This window comes from Vidua chalybeata, chromosome 2 (genome assembly GCF_026979565.1).
Source record: "Vidua chalybeata isolate OUT-0048 chromosome 2, bVidCha1 merged haplotype, whole genome shotgun sequence".
NCBI lineage: Eukaryota > Metazoa > Chordata > Aves > Passeriformes > Viduidae > Vidua > Vidua chalybeata.
The window spans coordinates 13,356,027-13,378,517 of NC_071531.1; the positions used below are offsets into that span (position 1 = coordinate 13,356,027).

Below are 22,491 nucleotides of genomic sequence, written 5' to 3' on the forward strand. Positions count from 1 at the left end.
AGTCTAAATAAGTACAAGAACACCTTACACAGCAGATACCAATACTGAAAGAAGAGTAACAGAGCTCTGGGGAAACCAAGCACACCACTTTCATGCCAAAGAAACTAGTCCTTCTACCATTAGCCTTTACATAGGTCTTGATGTTATACCATGTGTTAATTATTTCCAAATCACAAGTGCAAACACTCACCCTGATTGGAAAATTAGCAGATTTCAAACTCAGGTAATTTCACCCTAATGAGGAACTTGTTGAACTGAATTTAACAATTAGCTCACACCCTTTGCTGGCTGGATATGACAAGGCTACAGGGAGACACTGAAACTCAAAATTTGCCTTTTTCAGCAATTGGCAATGAAGAATTAATATAAATTCAAAAACTGTTGCCATGCTGCTTCTAGTTCCTGCTTTGGCTGTTAAGCCAGGGATTTGCCAAGGGTGATAGATGAGGAGGTGCTGCCTATACTGAACAGCTCTCCCTTTTGCTAGGTACCAAGCCTCAGTAAAATGAATTTCACAGCTTGTAAGAGTTAAACTTCTGATTTATCGGTCAATATGCACAACCCGTGGGAAGAGCTAACAAGCTGAGGTGCTTGCCACCCTTGATAAGCACTGGAGCAGCCAGGGCTGCCTGGGCTGCTTCAGACAAGAGGGGAAGGCTTGGCTCCTGTGGCTGCTTGGAGAGGGCTGAGCCTTGACATTGCTCAGCTGCTATTATTGGGCTACTTGGTTTTGCTTCTACAGAGTTTTTGAATGCTTTTTTTTTGTGTTGTTTTTTCTTCACTGACAACCCTTGAGCTGCTAATTTTCTGTGTGTCAATACTCTGTCCCTTGGCAGCAACCTTCCCTTTCTCCCTGCGGCTCTGCTCTGCTCTGCAGAATGTCTGGCAGCACTTTCTCAGAGCTTAGCAGCTCTCCAAAATGTCTGCACCAATTTCAGCTTGTGTGGAAACTGTTCCGTAGTTCCCAGATGACATCTGTGATCTGATGCCTGAATCTCTAGAGGAGAGACTGACACTTTTCAGCTGCTAAATTGCGTTAAAGGAAACAAAAGTAATTTTATCCTACCATTAGTTTTCTATGTATGCTGTGATCCTACCTGCATAAGGGATGTTGGGCAATTAGGTCTTAGAGAATGGGGTCTAGATGTGGTTGTGAAGGGAAAAGACACCTGCAAATGAAAAGGAAATTGCCTTGGGTCAATTCCCTCTCTTTGGAACTGACCAAAACTGTCCAAAATATTGTCAAAATTTGTCTGATTTCTCCCACAAAAATGTAAAGCCTGTTGAATAAAATCTTCCTGGCTTTCAGTGCACTTTCCACAGTAGGGATTCCTTTCCTTGGTTGAAGAACAATAAAGGCTATTCTGAGACTTAAGCAGAACACCAGCGGCTCAATTATTTCTCAGGAAGAGGCATCAGTATAGGTGTAACATGCTTTTTTTGCATATAAATAAATGGCAACAAATAGAGAAATCGGGGGGGAGGAGGGAAGAAAGAAAAAGAATATTCTACAAAAATAGGGTTTTGAGCTCTTTCAACCTGCTATTTTGATTGTCTTCATATTGTCAACCAGCACAGTGTAGAGACAGTCCTCTAGATTTCTCTGCTTTGGCTCCCTTTTGCTGAAACAAAGATGATCATGCTGATTCAGACAACTGTTAAAATCACCTAGCTAACACTTTGTAAGACATCTAAAGCAGTCAAGAGGTCAGTATGTTATCCAACCATCTTCCCCCAAAAACTGTGTCTTAAAAATAGTCATCCATTTTACCTGGGAGCTAAGGAGGTGCAAGCAGGTTCATGAGCTGTCTGGAAGAAGCATGTGAATGGCTGTCGGCAAAAGCAGCAGTCAGACTTTTTTTGAAAGGGTAAGGAAGCCAAATGCCTCAAATTATTCCAATTATTGAATAGGTGGAGTTGTTGCAACAGACCTATTCTAGCATTTGCATTAGGTGTGTAGCAAACGACTGCTGTGTTCTCTGTCATTCATGAGTCTTCAGGGCTTCTCTACTGCTTACACTAAATCTATCTATGCTCTAACTTGTCCAATTTACCACTGATTGTATTCCAACACAATCACAGAATATGCTGAGGTGGAAGGGACCCATCAGGATCATCAAGATGAGCTCCTGGCCCTGGACAGGACATCCCCAAGAATCACACCATGTGCCTGACAGCGTTGTCCAAACACTTCTTCAACTCTGTCAGGCTTGGTGCTGTGATCACTTCCCTGGGGAGCCTGTTCCAGTGCCCAATCACCTTCTGAATGAAGAACTTTTTCCTTATATCCAACCTAAATGTCCCCTGACTCAGCTTCAGGCCATTCCCTTGGGTCCTGTCACTGGTCACAACAAAGAAGGCATCAGTGTCTGTCCCTCCTCTTCCACTCACAAGGAATTGTAACTTCAGTGCACTGAGGTCTCCCCCCAGTCTCCTCTCCAGGCTGAACAGACCAAGTGCCCTCAGCTGCTCCTCACAAGGCTTCACCTCAAGGCCCTTCCCCATCCTCGTGGCCTCCTTCAGACACTTTCTAAGAGCTTAATAATGTTACCCAAATCCTTCCCCTGCTCCAGTTCTGGGAACCACAGGATCACAACGATTGCTGTGGGGATTTTTTTCTTGGCTTTTCTTTGGAAACAGACATTGCATAGAAAGTAGGCTCTAGCTGTCCTGGGTGTGCAGGCATGAGCCTACACCCTTGCACATCCTCCCTGATGGGCACCCACATGATTTTTTCTCAAGCAAAGGAGAACAAGGCAGAGGCAAATGTGAGGGTGAAGGAGCAGACAGGACAATTGGAGTGTGGGATGTAGGGATAAGAAGGTCTATAGCCAGCAGAGCACCCTCTTAACTCCTGAAACACATCCTTTGGGTATCAAGTCATGAGGCCTTTGGTGAAAGACCTGAGACACGAGAAACACAAAGGCATGGCAAAGCTTGCCTTTCAAGGAGATCTGCTGAGGGAACCTCTTCAAGGTTCCAGCACTGGCCATGCTGCAGCCAACAGGAGCCCACACCATGGTCTTCTGAAACAGGAGGGATTCAGCTAGTGTTGCTTTAAAATTAATAGCTTCAAGGACAGGTAGAAAAGAAGAGCACAGAGCAGCTGCTGTTTACCAACCCACTCCTGCAGCATTACAAGGTGTTAGAGATTCCCCCCTTGTGTGTGGGCTGCATTCCCCTACATGACACTCCAGGAGATTTCGTGGCTAGTGTTCACCCTCCTGCCTGCATCTTTAGCACATGGACACCCAAAGCATATGACTCATCTTTTCTCATGTTCTAAGGAATTCCTTCCACGTGCCTGAAGCCTCTTAACCCTCAATCACACACCTCTGTGTATGCTTATCTCTGTTTAATGTTGTTAATCACAGAAAACATTGATAATATTACCTTTACCCTTCCTCACACAATAATCCCAGGCAAACACAGCATAAAGGTTATGCACTCACCCTAACAATTATTACTTTACTACAGCTGTAAAAAACGAGCTGTGAAATTTATCTTCTAATTCTTGTCAACTGCATTCAAACACTTCAATCACAAACACATAATTGAAAGTGATCTGAAAGGGATGGTTATCAGAACTGAGACTGAAGGAATTTCTGGCTGTTTTGTTTTTCCATCCCCAGACTGATTAAGGTCCAGGTTGGAGGTGGTGACTTGCAATGTTTTCATTTCAAGAGTTCCTGAATGCAGGCCCTGCAATGGAGTCCACCTGTTTCCAGGCTCCTCCATTAGGCAGGACACAGCTATTGGTCTGAGCCAGAGGAGGGCAAGAGAGTCTTAATTAAAAAAAAAAAAAAAAAAAAAAAAAAAAAAAAAAAAAAAAAAAAGGAAAACAAAATTTGTAAGAATAAGGCCCACACATTCTGCTACAGTCACATAAACAGGAACTCAGGAAAGCTCTTAGGCATGTGTTTAAGAAAATGTATATCTAATTTTGCTCTGAAAAGGCTTCTGTGTAAGTGATGTTTGGAATGAGATCTCCATGACTGTACACAGTAAATAGATTTGCTGCGAAATCCAAAGTCTGCTTGACAATCACCACAGTACATCTTATTGCTGAAATATGTCAGATGAAGGTCACAACAAGTATTAAATAGCTACCCAAAAGCATAATAGCTAGCGATACCTGTGGCTAAATCAGGCCCACACTGATATTTACAAGATACATTTAATGGGCACTGCAGAGACATGACAGATACCAGCCCAACAGCCACGAGTGAAGACTTTTGCTGTGCCCCAGCAGCCTCCTCTGGACCTACAGACACCACTTCTTACACACCATCTGTTTTCAAATGCACTCTCCATGCCACATGGATCTGCTTTTCCATGCCACAGATCCCACCCATCAAAGCATTCCCTTGAACCGCTACAGAAAACACAAAGATGCTTTACCAACTCAAAATATTTTATTTTCCAATTTTGAAGCTGATTGTACTCACAGTCAACCATCCCCAATGCTGTTACAAAAATCAGTATTGCTCTTCAAGCCTATGTAAGTACCCGTGGCCTAGATTATACTGATATAAAGCAACATTAGGAATATGCTAATAGACATAATGTTAAAATACATTAAGAAGATTTCTCACGTTAAGAATAAGTTAGCGGATCCCAGCTAACTTATTCTAATGCGCTCACTCTAATGCAGAGTAAAAATTCTCACATAAATTATTTTTCAAGGGAAAAATGCAGATTCTCTCAAATTAATGCAGTCCAAGACTGCCTACTTAGAAAAAAAGATTAAATATAAAAATTGCATCAACCATTTCAAAACAAAAAAAATTCAATTTCTACTATAATGGAATCCTTCAGTTGTTAAAGAAAATATTGTTTCTGACCTCAATCAGAAACAAAAAAGCATTTTAAGTGAGCCCCAATTTCTGCTTCAAGTGGTTCACTAGTTGTTTTCAGTATATTTCATTTCCCACCAATTCCTAAACTGAATGCAATGTTTTAATTCAATGTAAGCCATAAATAAAGCCCCACTGTGTGTTGGAGTGGGTCCAGAGAAAGGCCACAGAAATGATGAGAGGGCTGGAGCACTTCAGCCTATGGAGACAGGCTGAGGGAGATGGGACTGTTCAGCCTAGAGAATGGAAGGCTCTGGGGAGAGGCCACCTTATTGTGGCCTTCCAGTGCCTAAAGGGGACTACAAGAAAGCTGAGGACACCCTTTTTAGCAGGGCCTGGTGCAATAGGACAAGGGATAAAGGTTTCAAACAACAAGAGCATATATTTAGACTAGATATAAGGAAGACATTTTCCACAGTGAGAGATGTAAAATAATGGAATGGGTGGCCCAGAGAGGTGGCAGGTGCTCTGTCCCTGGAAACATTCAGGGTCAGATTGGATGGGGCTCTGACCAACCTGATCTAGGTGAAAATGTCCTGCTCACTGCAGGGGCTTGGACTAGATGTCCTTTAAAGGTCTCTTCCAACCCAAAGTGTACTGTGACTCTAATCTGCCTAGCTTTGTTCTCTTGCCCTGCTCTGGACACACTCCAGCACCTCAATGTCCTCTTTGTCATGTAAACCTGAACAAATGATTTGAGGTGTGGCCTCACCAGGGGAACAGTCCTGCCCTGGTCCTGCTGGCCACACTATTGCTGATACAGGCCAGGTGCCACTGGCCTTCTTGGCTACCTGGGGACACGGTGGCTCATGTTCAACTGTCTGGTGACCCCCAAGAGTCCTGTCAATCGCTCCCATCCTCACAGAGCTGTTAGTGCAAGGATCCTGAGTGTCATTATCCCCATTTACCGAGCAGACAACCAAAGCACCATGTAGCATCACAGACCAGAAGACATCCCAGACTCTAACTCCTACTTTCCTTTTCCAGGCCAGTGACAGAGAACCTGCTGTCTACAGGAAGAACACCTGACATATTTACAGTCAGTAACTGTGTATTTACCAATTTCAGAGGTGAATTGACTAGTAATGTAAAAAGTCTTGCCCAAGAGAGATCGTTGTTTATGTAGGTGGAGAGCCCACATGGATTTGGGGATTTCAGAACAAACATATGAGACTGTATTTACTGATCAGAATTAGCTATGGTGTAGAGTGAGAGATGCTCTATTGTAATGGAGGAACCATGAAAAAATGCTACATTGGACATATGACAGCAATCCAGGGTGAAATAAGACTTTTAAAAGTCAAAAAAGATTAAAAATAATTACTCTGAATTAACTCTAAATCATAGCCATTCTAATAGCTAAAAAATAAAAATAAAATAAAATCATATTGTAAGACAGTTTGGCACCATCAAGTGCTCAGTAACAGTATAAAATGGTATAAAATCTTAGTAAATTAAATGGTGTGAAAACCCTCACACCATGCACACATCGCTGGAGAATCAACAGGATGATCCTTGCTGGTCCTTTCAGTACTGCAGCTCACAGGCCTTCATGCCATGCTCTGACATGGACAGTGGCTATTTTTGGTGCAAGAATATACAAGTTCCTGAAGCTGATCTTACAGCTCCTGCATAACAGGACCACAGGAGGCTTCTAAATCTTTGGCAATGCATCTTCAACAACTGCACCATTCAGGATAATCTTAGGAGTCTGCTTCTTGTCCCCGGCTTCTTCAGCCACACACTCTGGAGGCTCTAGGTCATGGTATTTTCTCCGATAGACCACCCTCGAGATTACAGTTATCAGAAACATTTCCATGATGAGCAGCTGTTGGGCAATATCTGCCAAAAAAAAAAAAAAAAAAAAAGGGAGACAAAGAAAACCCCCCAAAAAGGGGAAATTACTATGAGACAAAAAATGACTAATTGGCTTATAAATTTTCACCTGTGCAAAAGGAACAATTTCTATCATGCTGTCCCCATATCTCTCACACACAGCAGTTACATCAGTTACAGAATTCCAATATTGCCCATCAATAAGAATGCAATAAATTACGCATCCAAAATACAAGAGATTTAACAGTAATCATGCATGTTGATTTCTTTTCCTCTCATTTCTGATTCCTGCTCTTCTCATTATCAAGTTGTTCTCTACCATCATGACAGCTATGAAACTTCTGTTATTGTTTTTAAACTAAAAATTAGATTCTCCAAAAGCTAGTGATACCATGAAATTTGTATTTTGGGAAAACACCAGAGACTGCCATTAGCAACAATGAACTGGTACTTTTATAAGTAAATGAAGAACATTCTTCCCCCAGAAAACTTACATGATCCTCTTGCTGTAGAGGAGAGTGGTGGAGCACAGGGGATGATTTTTTGTGTGGCGAATATGTTGATAATAGTGGTCTGCAGGTGGTTCAGAATGACAATAAACTGCACCAGAAAGGGAAAACAAATGCCTTAGCTACCAAAAAGGCTTTTATAGTTCACACAACAATTCTGCTTTGATAACAGAACCTCTTTTGCCTCATTCCTCCTTGCTTGCCCTCCCTTTCCCCCCACCTACCAGCAGGGTGCCTGCCATTCTGCAGAACTCATCTTAAGGTCAGGATGATATTGCTCTGAATAGGAGTATTAAATTAATCCTGGACTTGAAAAGAATTTCTTCTCAGGCCTTCATTTGGGAGGTACATTATACACAGACCTCCCAGCAGGGACTTTAAATAATACTGAGTTCTGAATAATAGGTAACAATGTTTTAAAAATGACAGTTAATTTGACCCTTGAGCTTATGTTCTTCCTTCATGAAAGACTCAAAGAACATTTTTCCTGTTGTCTCCTCTTTTTGCCAAAGCAGGGAGATGTTGTGGTCCCCAGCTTAGATGAGACTGGCTTCTTTGCCAGAAGGTATGAGGGACTCTTCACAGCTTGAGTTCAGCAACCACCACTTGCTCATCACATTACATTGAGCCAAACATTTGCTGCCATGGAGTTATCAAAGTGCCTCTGTAGCTGCTGGTGGAACTACCTGAGTCTAAACCCTCACATCAACAGAGTTTGCCATCCCAAACCTGAATTCACCCTAACACAGCTTTGCAGGTGTGACCATCCTGTTTACTGTCTTTATTAGTGCTTAATAATTTACCTAACCTCAGTGCACCAGCCTTGATGCATGTTCTGTTCAAGGATGCATATCCAAGGATTCTGCTGGACTCTATTCAGAGTGATGTGGAAGAGGGTGGCCTTGTCCCTGTGCTTTTTCAATCTAACCTATGTGGTTCTGTTCCTTACTGTTTAATGATCTGCAGCCAGTATTTTCACTATTATCTAATTCTGAAGTGCAAAATGGCCAAGAAAAATACTGTTGAAACAGCATACTGTGGAATGCTGAAACAGTTCAAACAACAGCTGCCTGCACAATGCAACATCTCCTCTCTGAGGTACACACCAGCATTTTAACATTACATTTCAGGATACCACATCTACAAAACTTCCTTCAAGCCCCACAGAAAGTGCTGTTGTGATTTCAGTGGTCTAAAAATAGATAGATTTTACATGGCTTTCATGTCTCCAGCACTCCTAAGACTAAAAGTAAATTGGCTCCAAGTGAAACCGAACAGCAGCCAAGGAGAGTGCTTCAAAGGGATGCAGCTTTAATCAGGTAAAAATATGGCTTTGCACAAAGTGTATTTAATGGGAAATATACCAGAAATTTTCAACAAAGGAGCAGGAACAAGAGAGGCAGACTAGTATCAGCAGTTAAGAGAAATTCTTACCAGAAATATTAAAGTGCTCACCTGATAAAGAGCAAACTTTGGGATAATGTTCTTACACTTAAGGAGAATCCTAACTTTTCGAAACATGATTCCTACTGCCCACAGGGCAAAAAGGGTGAGGGCACCAATGAAGCAGCTGATCCATAGCGCAGGTCCTTTGGGAGACAACTGAGAAGCAAATCACACAACCTTAAACAACCTTACTTCAGTGTTTCCAGGAAGAAGTTGTGAACTGGATGATGTTAAAATGCTTTTTTCTATCTCCATGAAAGCTGGTGGCAGCAGCAGTTGCAGGGTTTTGCATGGGGAAACTGCCCAGTACCAACTGGAGCGTTGGCACAGGCTCTCCTCCTGCAGGCACCAACAGGGAGATGTGTTCAGCCTGGGGAGGTGCCAAGTGACACAACCCCTCAATGTTGCAATTGCCAGCCATGGAGTGTGGTGCCTTTTCAGAGACCCCAGCAGCACCTGGCAATGCTCAACCGCTCAAGAGAGCATGTTCAGCCTGACATCTCAGGTGAGTCATTCATTTTATACCATGAAACAACAACAAAAATATTACTTTTAGTCTGACTTATCCAAGAGGTGCCAAATTATTATCAGATATTGATTTCTCCATCATCTTGCAGGTTACATGGTTACAAAGCAGAAGTATAGTACTATCTTTTCATTTTGCACAGATATAAAAATCACCATGTCTTGCTGAAAAACATAGAATTAGGCTTCCTGTTAACATGCCAGTACATACACTTATTTCTTAAGGCTGTACCTTAAAAAACACAGGGCAGATACATCCCACAGGGCAACCTGCAGTCCTGCTATTCTAACCATACCAGCTGGGAAATGTATTGGAGCATAATCTGATGCCCAACCCCCCCTGATGCCCAATTTCTTTCCAAGAGAGTCGAGGAAGGCAGAAATCGAGGATGTCAGGAAATTATATGCTTCTGGTCTCAAAAGAATACAGTAAGGACTCACTTGGAAATGGTCCCAGATTTCACAGTTTAGTTGTAGGCTAAGATAGTTACATCAGCCCTGAAACCCATGGATTTTGAGGACCTTCTCTGATTAAAATAGTTACTTACATTGTAAAGAACGTAATTGCCATTAGTCCAAAGCACTATTGATAAAAATATGAGCACAGGCCGAAAGACAGCAAACTGAAAGGTGCCCAGCTTCAGCCAAAAGAGGGTTTGCCTGGACAAAAAAATAAGCAATTAAAAAATCATGGCCATCAACCTTAATAACATTTTCTGGATACTGTCAACTGCAAAACTTTTCCACTCTTGTAGCATGTGGCTAAAATCTGGGGAGGAACAGCTTCAAGATTAGAAAATATTTCCAAGAATTTCCCAATGTTTATTTAATAAAGTCTCTACAAAAATAGTAATTTTCCTGCTCTGCAGCAAGTACATACTAACCAAGGCTGGGCAAAACATGATGTCTTTCTCTGCCCTGAAGCCAACCAGGGAGACAGGAGCTGCATAACTGGTTTCTGAACAATGATGCCATTTGCTCTTGCCTTGTTGCCTTATTATTTCAGTCCTCCCATGAAATTGCACAAATCAGCCTGTTCAGCCACTTCCTAGTCCTGTGGTAGATCAAGACAGAGGATCACACAGACCTAGGTGAAAGGACTGGTGGTTTTTCAGTGCATCTTGAAGAGTACCATGTTTGGGTACTGGGTTTGGCATCTGGGTTTGCCCCTCTGTAGTCTAACAGAAGAAAGGAACAGTCTCTCACTCAGCAAATTGCACAAGGCTGGCAGGACAGCTCAGGATTCCTCCACTTCTGTCACTATAAAGTGGCTCCAGAACACACCAGTAACCTGGCCAGCTAGCACTGAAGGCCACCAGAAAAGGGGCAGATGAACTTTCTAACAGGGGGCATGAAAGCTGACTGACCTGAGCTCTCCTTCAGTTTCACAGGGGAAGCTGCTGCTGCTGCAATAGCTGCCTCATGTTTTAGTCTGTTACTGTGCATTATTTCCCATATTTTCAGTGTTGTTTTCACTGGAGTTCCTTAGGCCCTGCCATCAGAGATGTCTCACAGACAACAGGCTGCCATTTAGTGTGCTAAAGGATATAGCCATGAACCAGGAATTACAGGAGTTGCTCAATGAATATAGCTAGTAATCATAGGATTATCAACAGCACAAACCCATGTGGAAAGACCTGCAATGGGCCAGCCACTTAATGTGTCCCTTTGCAAAGATTTATTATTCCCAGAGAGCTTTAAAGAATAATACATATGACAAAGACTGCAGTCACTGCAATGCCAGGAGTTGTTTCCCTTGTTAGCACGGGCCCATCTTTACTGATCACCAGATCTCTTCTGCCACATCTCTCCCTGTAGCATGGATTGTTACATTGCCTCATCTGTAGCTTGTTATTTTCCCCAGGACTGCAGATATATATGGGGTTTTTTTAAAGAATGAATCCCTCCCTTGGGGTAGCTCCCTGTTTCCCCATAAGGTACCTATGGAAGGAATGTGAGACTGACTTTTCTCTCATATAGCTTGCCAATATATTTGTTTAAAAAAGGTACCCTGCAATGGGAGAAGGCCAGAGGCTAGAAGCAGAGAGCAGATGGGTTTCCCAGTGGTACAGACACTGGAAAAGGAGGCCTAAGCCCTCTGCAGAGCAAAAAGTCTTTTTTTTTCCCTTTTTTTTTAACAGACAGCTGTCCTTCCTGCCAGCAGCAGTAGGCACTGTCTAGCTCCTGAAATGAGTCCATATTAGATGACATCATCCTGCATAAGCTGCCACTGAGCTGAACAACAGCAAGGCAGAGTAGAGGATCCTCTCCAAAGCTCCCAGCTGCTACAACCTTTACACAGGGTGACAGACATGGGAAGAAAAACAAATAAAGGTGCATTTTTTGGTTGGTTTACTACCTCTTCTTCTTTGTACCTCCTCCACGTAAATATTTAGTGTTACTCTGTTAAAATAAAATTATGGAAACTAAAGTTTTAATTCTAATACCAAATGAGGCAGTTTAAGGAAAAAATTATTGTAATAAAAAATTAGAATTTTTGAAAATGCATCAGAAACCACTATGCTGTGTTCTGTTTGATGCTTTTCTCTAAAGATTGTACAATTCCCTAGGACCCTCTGACATTAAAGTCCATACCCTCATAAGAAAGTGTCTTTTCAGTCCCTCAGATTTTGCTTATAATGAGAGAAACAGTCTCATGCTCTATGCCAGTAGAAAAGCTCAGGGAAATACAGGAGGTTGCACTCCAGGCTCTGGAGTGGTGTGTAAGTGAGGGGGTGACACTAACCAGAGGAGGAGCTCCACCAAGCAGTGCTCAAAGGAGGAGGACAGGTTTATGTTACAGTATATAGGCTCCTGTAGCTCTCCATCCTTAACTCCCTTCTCAAAGATGATTTAATAATGAGTTTAGAAGAAAACATCTGCTTTTGCCTCACCAGACAATGCCATTTCATTAAGAACAAAGCTTTACAAGAATTTTATCTACTTTTTGTTCTAAAATTTATTTTAATCTCAAGTAGTTTTAAAGTCAAAATCAGAATGAAACATTTCAATTTTATCAAACTGAGGGAAATTTTCTATCAAGAGAGCCTCCATTTGACAATTCTGCTTGTGAAAAATACCCAATCTTAAGACATTTGTTCCCTTCTGGAATGAAAAGAAACTAAAATGTCAATTATTAGGTTTTCTAGAGTAGAAATTTCTCCTCCCACACACCTCTGCATTATAGAAACTAAATAAATTAGTGGTGGTGTACAGCCCCAAAGTGATGATGCTATTTAAAAGAAACCATTTGAGACGTCTTGAGACTGGCTTTGGGGAAGCTTTGCTGTAAGCCTGGCCCTGCCAAGCTGGTTGAATTCCAGCAGCCCTTTTCAAGCTTTTTAAAGGGAAATCTTAAAGGGGTGACTCACCTGGTGATGGGCACACGAGGGAGGCAGAGGCAGCAGCAGCAGCAGGGGCCGGTGGTGATGGTGAAGTGACCATTTTCAAACCGTCTGAGGAGCACCTTCTGCCCTCCACACTCTTTAATCATCATCATCAGGAACTTGTGGATAACTATGGCAAAAAATCTAGGGGAGGAAGAAAATTCCAGCTTAAACTTGTCCAGGCAACTTCTCACATGCCTGTGCAAGCCAGTGCCACCTTCTGTACAAGGTTTTTCCAGCTTGGGCTTTGCAATCAACAAAAATGCTAGCTCTGTCTTTGAGACACCTTCTGCTTTCCATCACCTTGGAGGAGCAGCACTGCCCTACCCTCACTGAAAGAGGAGTAAACTGGGGAACAGAGCAGGTGTGGAACTTCCCAAAGCCGCTCTGGTGGCTGGTGGCAGAGTTGGTGTTAAAGCACAGGCTTTTCCTGGCCCCAGTCATTCTGGCTGTATTTTTGCCTAAGTTATCTAGTTCTCACTAGTCTGAACTTTTTAGAACAAGTCCTCTTGCTCCTCAAACATGGCTTTCAACCAACATGGCTAGGTTCACATTAAATAGCTATCACTGAATGTGCTGGCCCAGGCAGGGTGTGGTTCCTCTGCAGACAAAGCACCTACTGCTGCAACCCCACCTCTCCCTCCTTCCCCAGCTGCACATTCTCAACCCTACCCAGGAACTACAGATTATGCCACCAAACATGGAAATCCAATCAATAAAAGAGGTCCTCTGCTGCACTGCCTGTAGCTTGGGCAAGGGAGAAGAGGGAATTTAAACATGCTTGAAGTGCCACAGGACTGGACTGCTGGAAGTTTCTGGCAGTCTGCACTACCTGCACACACTGCTACATGCCAAGAGTATTCCCTACTCCTGTGTTGCCCCTCCTCTTTTACTATTTTACTCATCTCCAGACGTGGAGTGCTCAGGGCTACGGCATACCCCTACTTTGTCCTGCCCTCCAGGGCTGTGCCACCACCTCCAGAAAAGAGGGACCACATTTCTCCCTTCTTCTCTGTGCATGCCAGAGCTGTCATGCTCACACATAAAGTGCTTTTATGAGGACAACTGAGGAACATTTTTACATTGATGTGCTCATTGGGGGGCTCACTTGGCACCATTAATAATAGACATCCATGGCTCATCATAAGTAAAAGTGCAGGGAAGAAGTCACAGGCCAGACTCTCATTCCACATGACATGCAGAGAGAGGAAAGACAGATTACTGCTCCAAAGAGACTGTCAGTCCAAGGAATCAATTACATGTGAGTCACAGATCCTTCATACTGACATTCCCACACTAGGGGACTGTAGCACTGGGAACTGTTTCAGCATTTTCCACCTCCCAGGAAAGTGCTGCCAAGAGATTTCAACTCAAACAAAGAAATTACTGAATTGTTAAATTTAAAGAATGACTGTGTTACCAAGAGCAGCAGATGTTTAAAGGGAAGAAATTCAGGGTTTGGAGCAACACCTAGAAACAAGCAGAATACTCACATTCCTGCTGTGAAATCTGTAAACATTGTTGAGCGAGGAACCCACATGCCAATGCATGAAGTAGTAGAGATCACCTACAGAGAAAAAGGAGGAAGGCTGCACGAAGGGCAGAGAGCTCATGTGGCTCCTGTGGATTTTCAGGGAAGCCTTATTTTCAGCATTAAATTTTATCTTGTTTCCATGTTAACTTACTGGAGCTGCAGCATTAATCCAAATTATGATTGATCTTTTGGAAGAGGGGATTTTCCTGTAGATGTAGACTGCTTCCTCTATAAACACCAGAATGGCAATGAGCGTCATCAGAGTCAAGGTTGCAAAGAGAAATCTCCCTGGTAGGTCAAGGCCTGCAGAAAGAGAAAAGAAAGCAGACAGTCCTGATTTATTTCATAAGCTTGTCAAACATTAATGTAACAACACCATCTCTGAGGGGCTTCTTTGCCTTATTCCTGCAAATACTTGCACTCATCCCTGGTTACCCAGGCAGACCACTGCCTCCACAGAACCATTCAAATACAGAAGTTCATGACTAAATCTTTCCAGGATCCACAGACAGCAGGCAGGAAGAATACGCCTTCACCTTCTGAAAGCATTATGCAATAGTCCATTTCAGAAAAGGGGAGTTCTGGGACAAATATCCTTAGATGAATGTAAATATGTATCAGGAATAAATACATAATCTGGGAACTTTTCCAGGTAGGCTACAAGCAAACATGCATTCACTCAGTATTAGTTCTCTGCTTCCATCATATGCTCATAGGCATGTAACATGTAACTTCCTTAGGCAGGCAAACTTACTAGAAGCTCGGTGGAATTTTGTACGGCACACAAGCAATGTAAGGAAAAGTCTCTGATATCCCAAGCCTGAGATAAAACTTGGTGTCTTCACCAAAATCTTTTTTGCTTCTCCCTTAAACATTTCAACATTTACCCATAGGTGATAGGTTTTATGTCTCCATTGACACTGGATGTCATATCGAAAGCCTCGTGGGGTCACCTGGCTAGCTCTGGACCCCAGCTTCGCTGACAAGGACTGAGTATAGGGATCAACTTTGACCCAACTGACGGTTGAAGTGCATTTTCTCCCAGGGGATGTGCTTCCAGAGACAGAAAAAGGCACCGCAGTGGAATTCTGCTTAATTCAGGAGAAGTTCATGCCCATCATCAGTACTAACTCCTGCCGGACCCGCAGCCTATCTGGAGGCAAAGCAGCGCCTCTGCCCCAGCCTCTTTAATCTAACCTGCTTCAAAAAACTCCGGCACTTCCAGACTTGGCTGCAGGCGGGGCAGTGCACGTCTCAGTGGAAATCTCCAATCCTTAAATCTCACCGGACGGAACCTGAGACCCGGCGCAGCTCCAGGAGCCGGTTCAGCGCTCGGTTCCGCAGGTCCCGGGCGGCCCCGGCGCTCCTGCCCCACCGGCCCGTTCTGTGCCGCCCCCAGCCAGGCCCTGGGCTGCGGCTGGGCTGTGCTCTCGCCCGGCCCCGAAGCAGCTCGGCCCCCAGACAGGCGGAGGATCGGCCGGGACAGGCGGGTGCCGGCCTCTGCTCGGGGATTTCCTCGCCGGGGAAAAACGGCGAAGGGACACGCAGGAACAGGGATAGGGGATGGGCAGGGACAGGGGCACAGACAGGGACAGGGGCAGAGGGACGGACAGGGACAAGAGGACAGACAGGGACAGGGGACGGACAGGGGCACAGACAGAGGCAGCGGCAGGGGCAAAGGCAGGGCCAGCCTCCGCCATCCCGCTGCGGGTAGGTGCCGAGGGCGCTGCCGCCCCGGCTGTCCCGCGGGCAGCCCCCTCTCCTCCCGCCCCGCACTTACTCCGGAGAAGCTCCTCCGAGTAGGGCGGCTCGCTGGAGCCGCAGGAGGGGTGCAAGGTCCCGTTCGCCTCGCCCTCCATGGCTGAAAGGAAACACCGGCCCCGGCGCGGTGCCCTGGCGCTGCCGGGGCTGGGGACGGGCGGCGGGGTCGGTGCGTGCCCGGCCGCCGGTCCCTGGCGAGTGCGGGCGGCGATGCGCGGCGCGGTGCCGGCGGCCGGGCCCGGTTAATGATTACCCGGGAGCCGGGGCGGGCGGGCGGCGCAGGGACCGAGCCCGCGCTGCCTCCTGGCGCCCGGCGGCCCCGGCACGGCGGCCCGGGCAGTGCCGAGCGCGGGGCAGCGCGCCCACCCCGCCTGACACTGGCCGCGGCTGTTCCCGGCTGGTCCCCGTGTCTCTGCTCGGCCTCGGTGGAGCTGCTTGCGGCACCCAGCCGGCCTTCCCCGGGTCCATATTCACAGCCCCAGCGTGGCGGGGCACCTGGAGTCGGGGCTCGGCAGCCGAGTGGGCGCTGGAACCGGCCAGGGGCGGGCGGGATTCCCGGGGCCGTGTCCGCCTTCGCTCCAGCCCCAGGGCGCGGGCGGAAGCTGCTCTGTCAGTGGGGCAGGTGTTTGAGGGACTTTTCATGGAGCCCTTCACCAAAGGCTTCCCGATCGACTCGGCTGCAGCGAGGTGAGACGCTGAGGGGGAGCGCAGTGAGGGTAGGAGAATATACCGAGAGATTCTCCACTTTCCTACACGCTTCCTCTGCTGGAAGGATTCTGCAGCCTGAGCACTTTCAGGTTGTTTACAGGAAAAGGGAATGAGTACTGAAATGGTGGAATTTAGTTACCCACCAGGTTGTTCAGGATACTCAAAGCTGGCTAACCCTAATGGTTACTGGGCTGAATGACAAAACGACAGGGACACGCTGTAACAATGAGCAGAGTGGTGTCTGGGGGTAAGGTGGACAGTCCTAATTACCTACGCAGTGATAAGCAATTGCCACTCATGACAAAGATCCTGGGGGCACAGTGGACAGTCTTCAAAAATAACAGCAAGAATCAGCATGGGACACAATGCAAAGGACTGTGAGAAATTGTAGATAAATAAGGGAAGATACAAACCAGCTAAAATACATATGGAGGCCTCCCTTCAGCATGGTGATGTTCTAGAAAGTTGAACAAATTGAAGTGGGGAGGTGAGAAATTTAGGGACATTTTTAAGCACCAAGGGCCCTTGTGGTAAGGGCTGTCATCTTGCAGTTTTCAACGGATTTCCAAAGGTTTTACAGGAAGGACAGGCCGGACGCTGAAACACTGCCAGCAGGAACACAAGGATGCAGGGGAGAATGGGACTGCTTACTGTCTAAAACCAGCAGGTACCCAACTGAGAGAAGGCAGGATCCTTCCAGAGTGGCAAGATTTGGGAGCAAGACAGACGAGGCTACTGATAGCCTGTTCTTTTACTGTCAGGAGAGCTTGGTTACAGATCAAAGTAATTTATTTCAAGTCCTCCTTGGCATTGCTGACATTGTTTTCACTGCATTGAGAGGTGAGGATGAAAGCCTTCCAGTTTCATCAGAAGGAATGCAACAGTCAGTGGCTGTTGGAATGTGGTATCTGCCCAATTCTCACAGTCTGCCCAGAGCGTTCTCCACCCAGCACATCTGCTGCTGCCCAGCTGCAGAAACAAAAGGCAAAATCCATGAAACACTATTCCAGCTGATTTTCTACTTGAAAGTCTTCTTTTTCATCCTGAAGAAACAGTTGTTAGTAGAGAGGGAAATGACCTTAAAAGACCATTCATTTTCTACATAGTTTGCTTGATTTTTTTTAACCAACTATTTTCAGGCAGTCACATATTCCAAAATGTGACCAAAAACTCATTAGGATTGCTGAGATTTAAAGATGGCCCAAGGCCTTTGAATGCTCTTCCTGAGCAGACACAACAGGATTCCCATCTGTTGCTATTTTGGTTGCCAGCTCCTTGTATTCCCTAAAAGCTAAAAATAAAACCCCCTTACCTGTGAATTGCTTTTTCTGAATGAGGCAGGTTTGGCAATGCTTGTGTTAACGAAATTCATACACTACGTGTAAGAGACTCAAGAAGTCCTTAAACTCAATAACAATTTTGGATTTGACAGTCATATTTAAGCCATTCAGAAATACCAGTTTGGAACAAATACTGCAGCAGACACTGAACATGGCATTAGAGAGTTTCCTGTCTCAAACCTATAGAAAATTAACAGGTTGAAGTTTAGAGGTTAAGGATTAATTCCCACCTGGTGCTGTAGGGGTCCAGCTCTCCAACTCTCTTCTTCTCTCAGACTGTCTCATGCAAAATAGAGTCTAAAAAGAGAACCACAGACCTACTGTGATTCCTTTTTGTTAGAAACACCATTTGCCATTTTTGGGTCAAACATTGGACCCACTTCCTTAAAATCTGCCATATGTCCTGGAGGGAGTGTGCATCACCTCTTCCCCACATTCTGGACTGTGACATTGCCTGGCAGTGTTTAAATGTAATAAAGCAAACTGGAGAATGTGCCATGATCCCTCAGTTACCACGGCTGGAGATCTGCTGCTCTGTGCTTGCTTTCTTAGACCAGACTCTTCAGCAGTGCCCTCTCTGCTCTGCCCTCGAAGCCAAATGCTGTGTCTCTACATCAACAATGAATCCTTTAAATTCCCATAAACCTGAGTATGTTTTCCTCCACCTTCACTACTTCAGTTTTTGGTTTAACCTTTTAGTTCAGTATATTGTATTTTCCACAAAAAACAAACCAACGAACTAACCAAACCCCAAAGCCACCTTCAGCACTGGATGAGTATTAATAAATGTATCACCTATCCATTTAGATGCATCAAGAGATTGTCACAGGTCCTCAGACTAAAAACCACCTCTGAACACAGTTCCCTTCCTCTGTTCACGAGGGGCATTCAAGTTCTTTGTGGTTCAGCCCCCTTCCAGACACTGCACAGCTCAGACTTGTTCTTTTCAAGAAACCTTTGCTTCTAGTTTGCCCCTTTGCTTCTACTTGTGTTCATCTTTTAAAGAGCACTGCAGATGCTTATTTTTCTTCCATTTTTGTGATGACTTTCATTTTCACCCACCTCACTTCAGGGAATACTGGGTCCTCTCAGCTCTGTGGAACAGGATGCCTGTTGTGGTCCCTGCCCCATGGCATGTGGTCCAGAGGAGCTGATGCCATCGATGGCATCTCCCTGAAGGAGGAACACTGGCCTTCAGAAGGTGACACAGCCCTTCTACCCCAGGCTGGTGGGCCAAGCCTATAGACAAAACACCTGATGTCAGCCCTGTCTCAGAAACTGAACAGCAGAACATCCTGCAGGTTATCTCAGAGGACAAACTCAAAGCTCCATTGCACAGGATCCGTAGGATAGGCTGTTGCATTTTGGTTGTAGGAAGTGCAGCAGACATCAGCATCATCAGTGCAGATGGGAAAGATGGGAAATGCAGCCCCTTTCACAGAATCATTTGGTCTGGGAAAGACCTTTAAGATGATTGAGTCCAACCACAAACCTAACACTGCAAATGGTTCTGAGGCAAGGTTAACTCACCTCCTGGAGGGGTACACAGACTTCAAAACCCTTATGTTCCTTTAGTTAGTGAAAATGTACATCACCTGGAGAAGCTTCAGCTGATTCTGGAAGGGCCTCAACAACTGTGAACTCCAGGGACAGATATGCGGAGCAGCTGCATTTGCTAAGTAGGGTTAAAAAACAAGGTAGGCATTTCAGGTTCAGTTGTACAAAGTAAAGGATTTGAGCTGTAGATGAACAAACTCCAGAAGTGCCAGAAGGAAAGGTTAATAAGCCTACCTGATTCTCCTCTGCTGGCAGTTCTGGTCATGGACCTCCAATCACATAGATAAATCAGCCAGTTTGACAGAGACAAAGTATTTGAACTGTTTAACCTCCTCCCACTGCATTTGGTTAAGACAATTTGGAGGCTAACTGATGCAGGGTGGTAAACTCAATCATCCTAGAAACAGCTTAACACTTATTAATGGGAGAGGTAATTATCCTTCTAAGTGCTGTTGCTGGATTTGAAATGCTGCATTTGTGCACTGATTTCATGGAAAAGGAGGTAGAGTTTCAACAGTATCTCTGCTAGCGTGTGGACCCAGGGAGCACTATAGAAGTACTTGCAATTATACTTACATGAAAGGATGTGATCTATACTGATGCAAGAAACTCACAATGTCAGTAGAAACTTGTGTAAATGAGTCTTTAAACTTGGGCTAATATTTCAATACAATGAAAGCAACTGGTTCTTCATTCATTTTTCCTTGTGATGGACAGAAAGCGAAAAGAAGTAACTATAAAGAAAAGGAACATTCACAGAAAGGAAAGGAAAAATGAAATATGAGAGGAAAAATAATACTAACTGATGATTTAAAATAATGCCAAAACCTAGACTTAATTCATTCAATCTCAGGAAGACAGGTATCTCCAATTCCCTTTAGAAGAAGTTTAGATTTCCTCTGTATGCTCTGCCTAAACAAAGGTATGCTTTAGTCAAACATGAAGCAGTAGATGAAAATTCGGAGGAACTGGATGAAATTACAGGGAAGGAAAACCAACTTCTTGAGTTTTTGTCCTGTTCAGCAGAGTTCAAGCTAACAGGACAAATTTTGTTAGAAGTCATCAATTTTCAGCGCTATAGGGGACTGTACATCACAAGTTTGGATATCCAGATAAGAGCCAGAAGAGTCAGCTAAAATTGTTCAGATTTCAAAGGAATGTACATGTTTAATAATTAAATTAAATTAAATTCTGTTTTTCAGCTTTAGCATAATATACAGTTGGATGTACATGCAAGTCAGCCTTTTCCACTATAAATCTGTGGATTTTTCACCGACCACCAGTAATAAACTACCCATTTCAGGAAAGGTAAGTCATTAATGGAAGAAAAGGAGCATCTATATCACTGTAAAAAAAATTAATAAAGGGATTTTCTTGTTTTCTGGATCATGACAGCAACTATAAAAATAAATAAATATAGTCATGACAATGAAATAAATTAAGATAACAAAACTGAGTCGTAATTTTAGTGCTTATTCAGGTGGACAGATTTCTACATTAAAAAGAATATCAGGTGTGCCAGAAGCTTTCATGCTCTTAAGAGGAAATCTTAGACAAAGACTCTTATCAGTACAGAAGCAATAAAAGAGAAAAAAGAGAGGCTTTCATTAAATTTCAAGCTAACAGGTTTAATTTTATCTTACTTCCAAAGCAGCAGATCAGTTTCTAGCAGTCAATAAAGGGGAGAAATACAGAGACAGAATCAAACTATTAATTTTTTAATGTATTATTGCACTTTCCTCCAGTTACAAGTAATTATTTGCCCTGTCTTATCCTTTGAAGGTAACTTAGGAGCAATTGCCTGTGTCAGTAGAATAACAGAAAGGAAATTCACAGTACTTCATAGTAGAACAAAGAGCTGAAAGAACCTTATAAAATTAGGACCCTAAACTGGTGGTAAGGGGGGTAGCCAACAATCAGCATTCTGAGGGAGAGTAGAGGCAGGGAGTGCATTTTCCCTGTCATTGCTCTGATAAAGTACACATATTTGATTGCAGAGCTTTTCAGCAATGGAAGAAGTTTTTCCCCAAAGGAGTGTTGATGAGCAGTAAGACAAATATGCCTTAAGGACCAAGTAAACGCCACTCTGAGAGCATCTCGTATGTATCCAAGGGCACTGATGGGCAAAGACAAACCTCACAGATCTTGAGCATCTAAAGGAATAGATAAGGATTAAGAAGTTCTGTCTCTAGGGTGAATTTCTGTAGATTTTCCCTTTCCAGTCCTGATTTATAACCCCCAACTTCTAGAGCAGGGCTGTCAAGAATTTTGATGTTTTGTGTCAAAAATGCCAGTTCATCTGAAGGGAGGCTTCTGATAAGAGGGGTGATTTTTAAAAGATTTATTGTCAGGAAGCTATTGTAAAAACATTTCAACTTGACATTTCCTACAGGAATTGTTTTGCATCTGCTGTTCAAAGCAAATTTTGAAATATGAAACATTTTGAAAATCCTTAAAATTAAAAAGTAATGTAAATAAAAACACAATGTTTCAAAGTGAGGAAATTACACACAAATCCATTGATTTTTTTTTTTAAATGGAAATTTCTGCTTTTCAGCTTGATTCAGGACACCAGGCCTTAGGAAAAGCTGAGGACCTCCTTATGGAATAAGGTTTCCAGAGCCAAAACCATGCTGGAGATCATGGTTTACAGCAGTTTCCTGGAGGGGAGAGCAGGTATCTCTTCAGAAATTACTGATGTTAATCTGACTGGGGCTTCTCAGGCACTCTGCCCTTAATGACTCAGACTGTTTTTTTCACAACAGTCAGGTGCTGGGCAGGATACATCACGCATTTCTTCCAACAGGTCACAACATGACAGAAATATTTTCTGCTTTCTCTGTACTTCTATTACTGGGAAGGAAAACAAAAAAAACCAATCTCAAAACCAGAACACACACACACACAACTGAAAAACTGTAATATAATATTGTAATGAAAATATTGTAATATAATTTAAAACCCAAACCACAACATGCTCCAAAACTAGGGATATACTCTTTTGTGGAGCAAGCAGAGCACTCACCAGCAAGC

The 22,491-nt window shown here is 43.9% G+C and overlaps 1 protein-coding gene across 1 annotated transcript; it reads right to left on the reverse strand.

Moving 5' to 3' along the window:
* Positions 1 to 4,428: 4,428 nt before the first annotated feature.
* LOC128783605 (organic solute transporter subunit alpha-like) lies at positions 4,429 to 15,951 on the reverse strand. The gene is made up of 8 exons (XM_053934498.1): positions 15,873 to 15,951; positions 14,244 to 14,395; positions 14,052 to 14,125; positions 12,544 to 12,702; positions 9,721 to 9,832; positions 8,657 to 8,803; positions 7,187 to 7,292; positions 4,429 to 6,698 (listed from the first exon to the last, which is right to left on the reverse strand). Exons 1-8 carry the CDS (start codon positions 15,949 to 15,951, stop codon positions 6,511 to 6,513), a joined length of 1,017 nt encoding a protein of 338 aa, XP_053790473.1. The 3' UTR covers positions 4,429 to 6,510.
* Between the last annotated feature and the right edge of the window lie 6,540 nt (positions 15,952 to 22,491).

Excerpts from the sequence above, each read along its gene's own strand:
- LOC128783605 (XM_053934498.1), bottom strand. The coding sequence starts at position 15,951 with ATGGAGGGCGAGGCGAACGGGACCTTGCACCCCTCCTGCGGCTCCAGC. Across the intron at positions 7,293-8,656 it reads CAAAGTTTGCTCTTTATCAG|TTTATTGTCATTCTGAACCA; the intron begins GTGAGCACTTTA and ends TTTCTGGTGCAG. Across the intron at positions 6,699-7,186 it reads CTCTACAGCAAGAGGATCAT|ATATTGCCCAACAGCTGCTC; the intron begins GTAAGTTTTCTG and ends TTTTTTTGGCAG.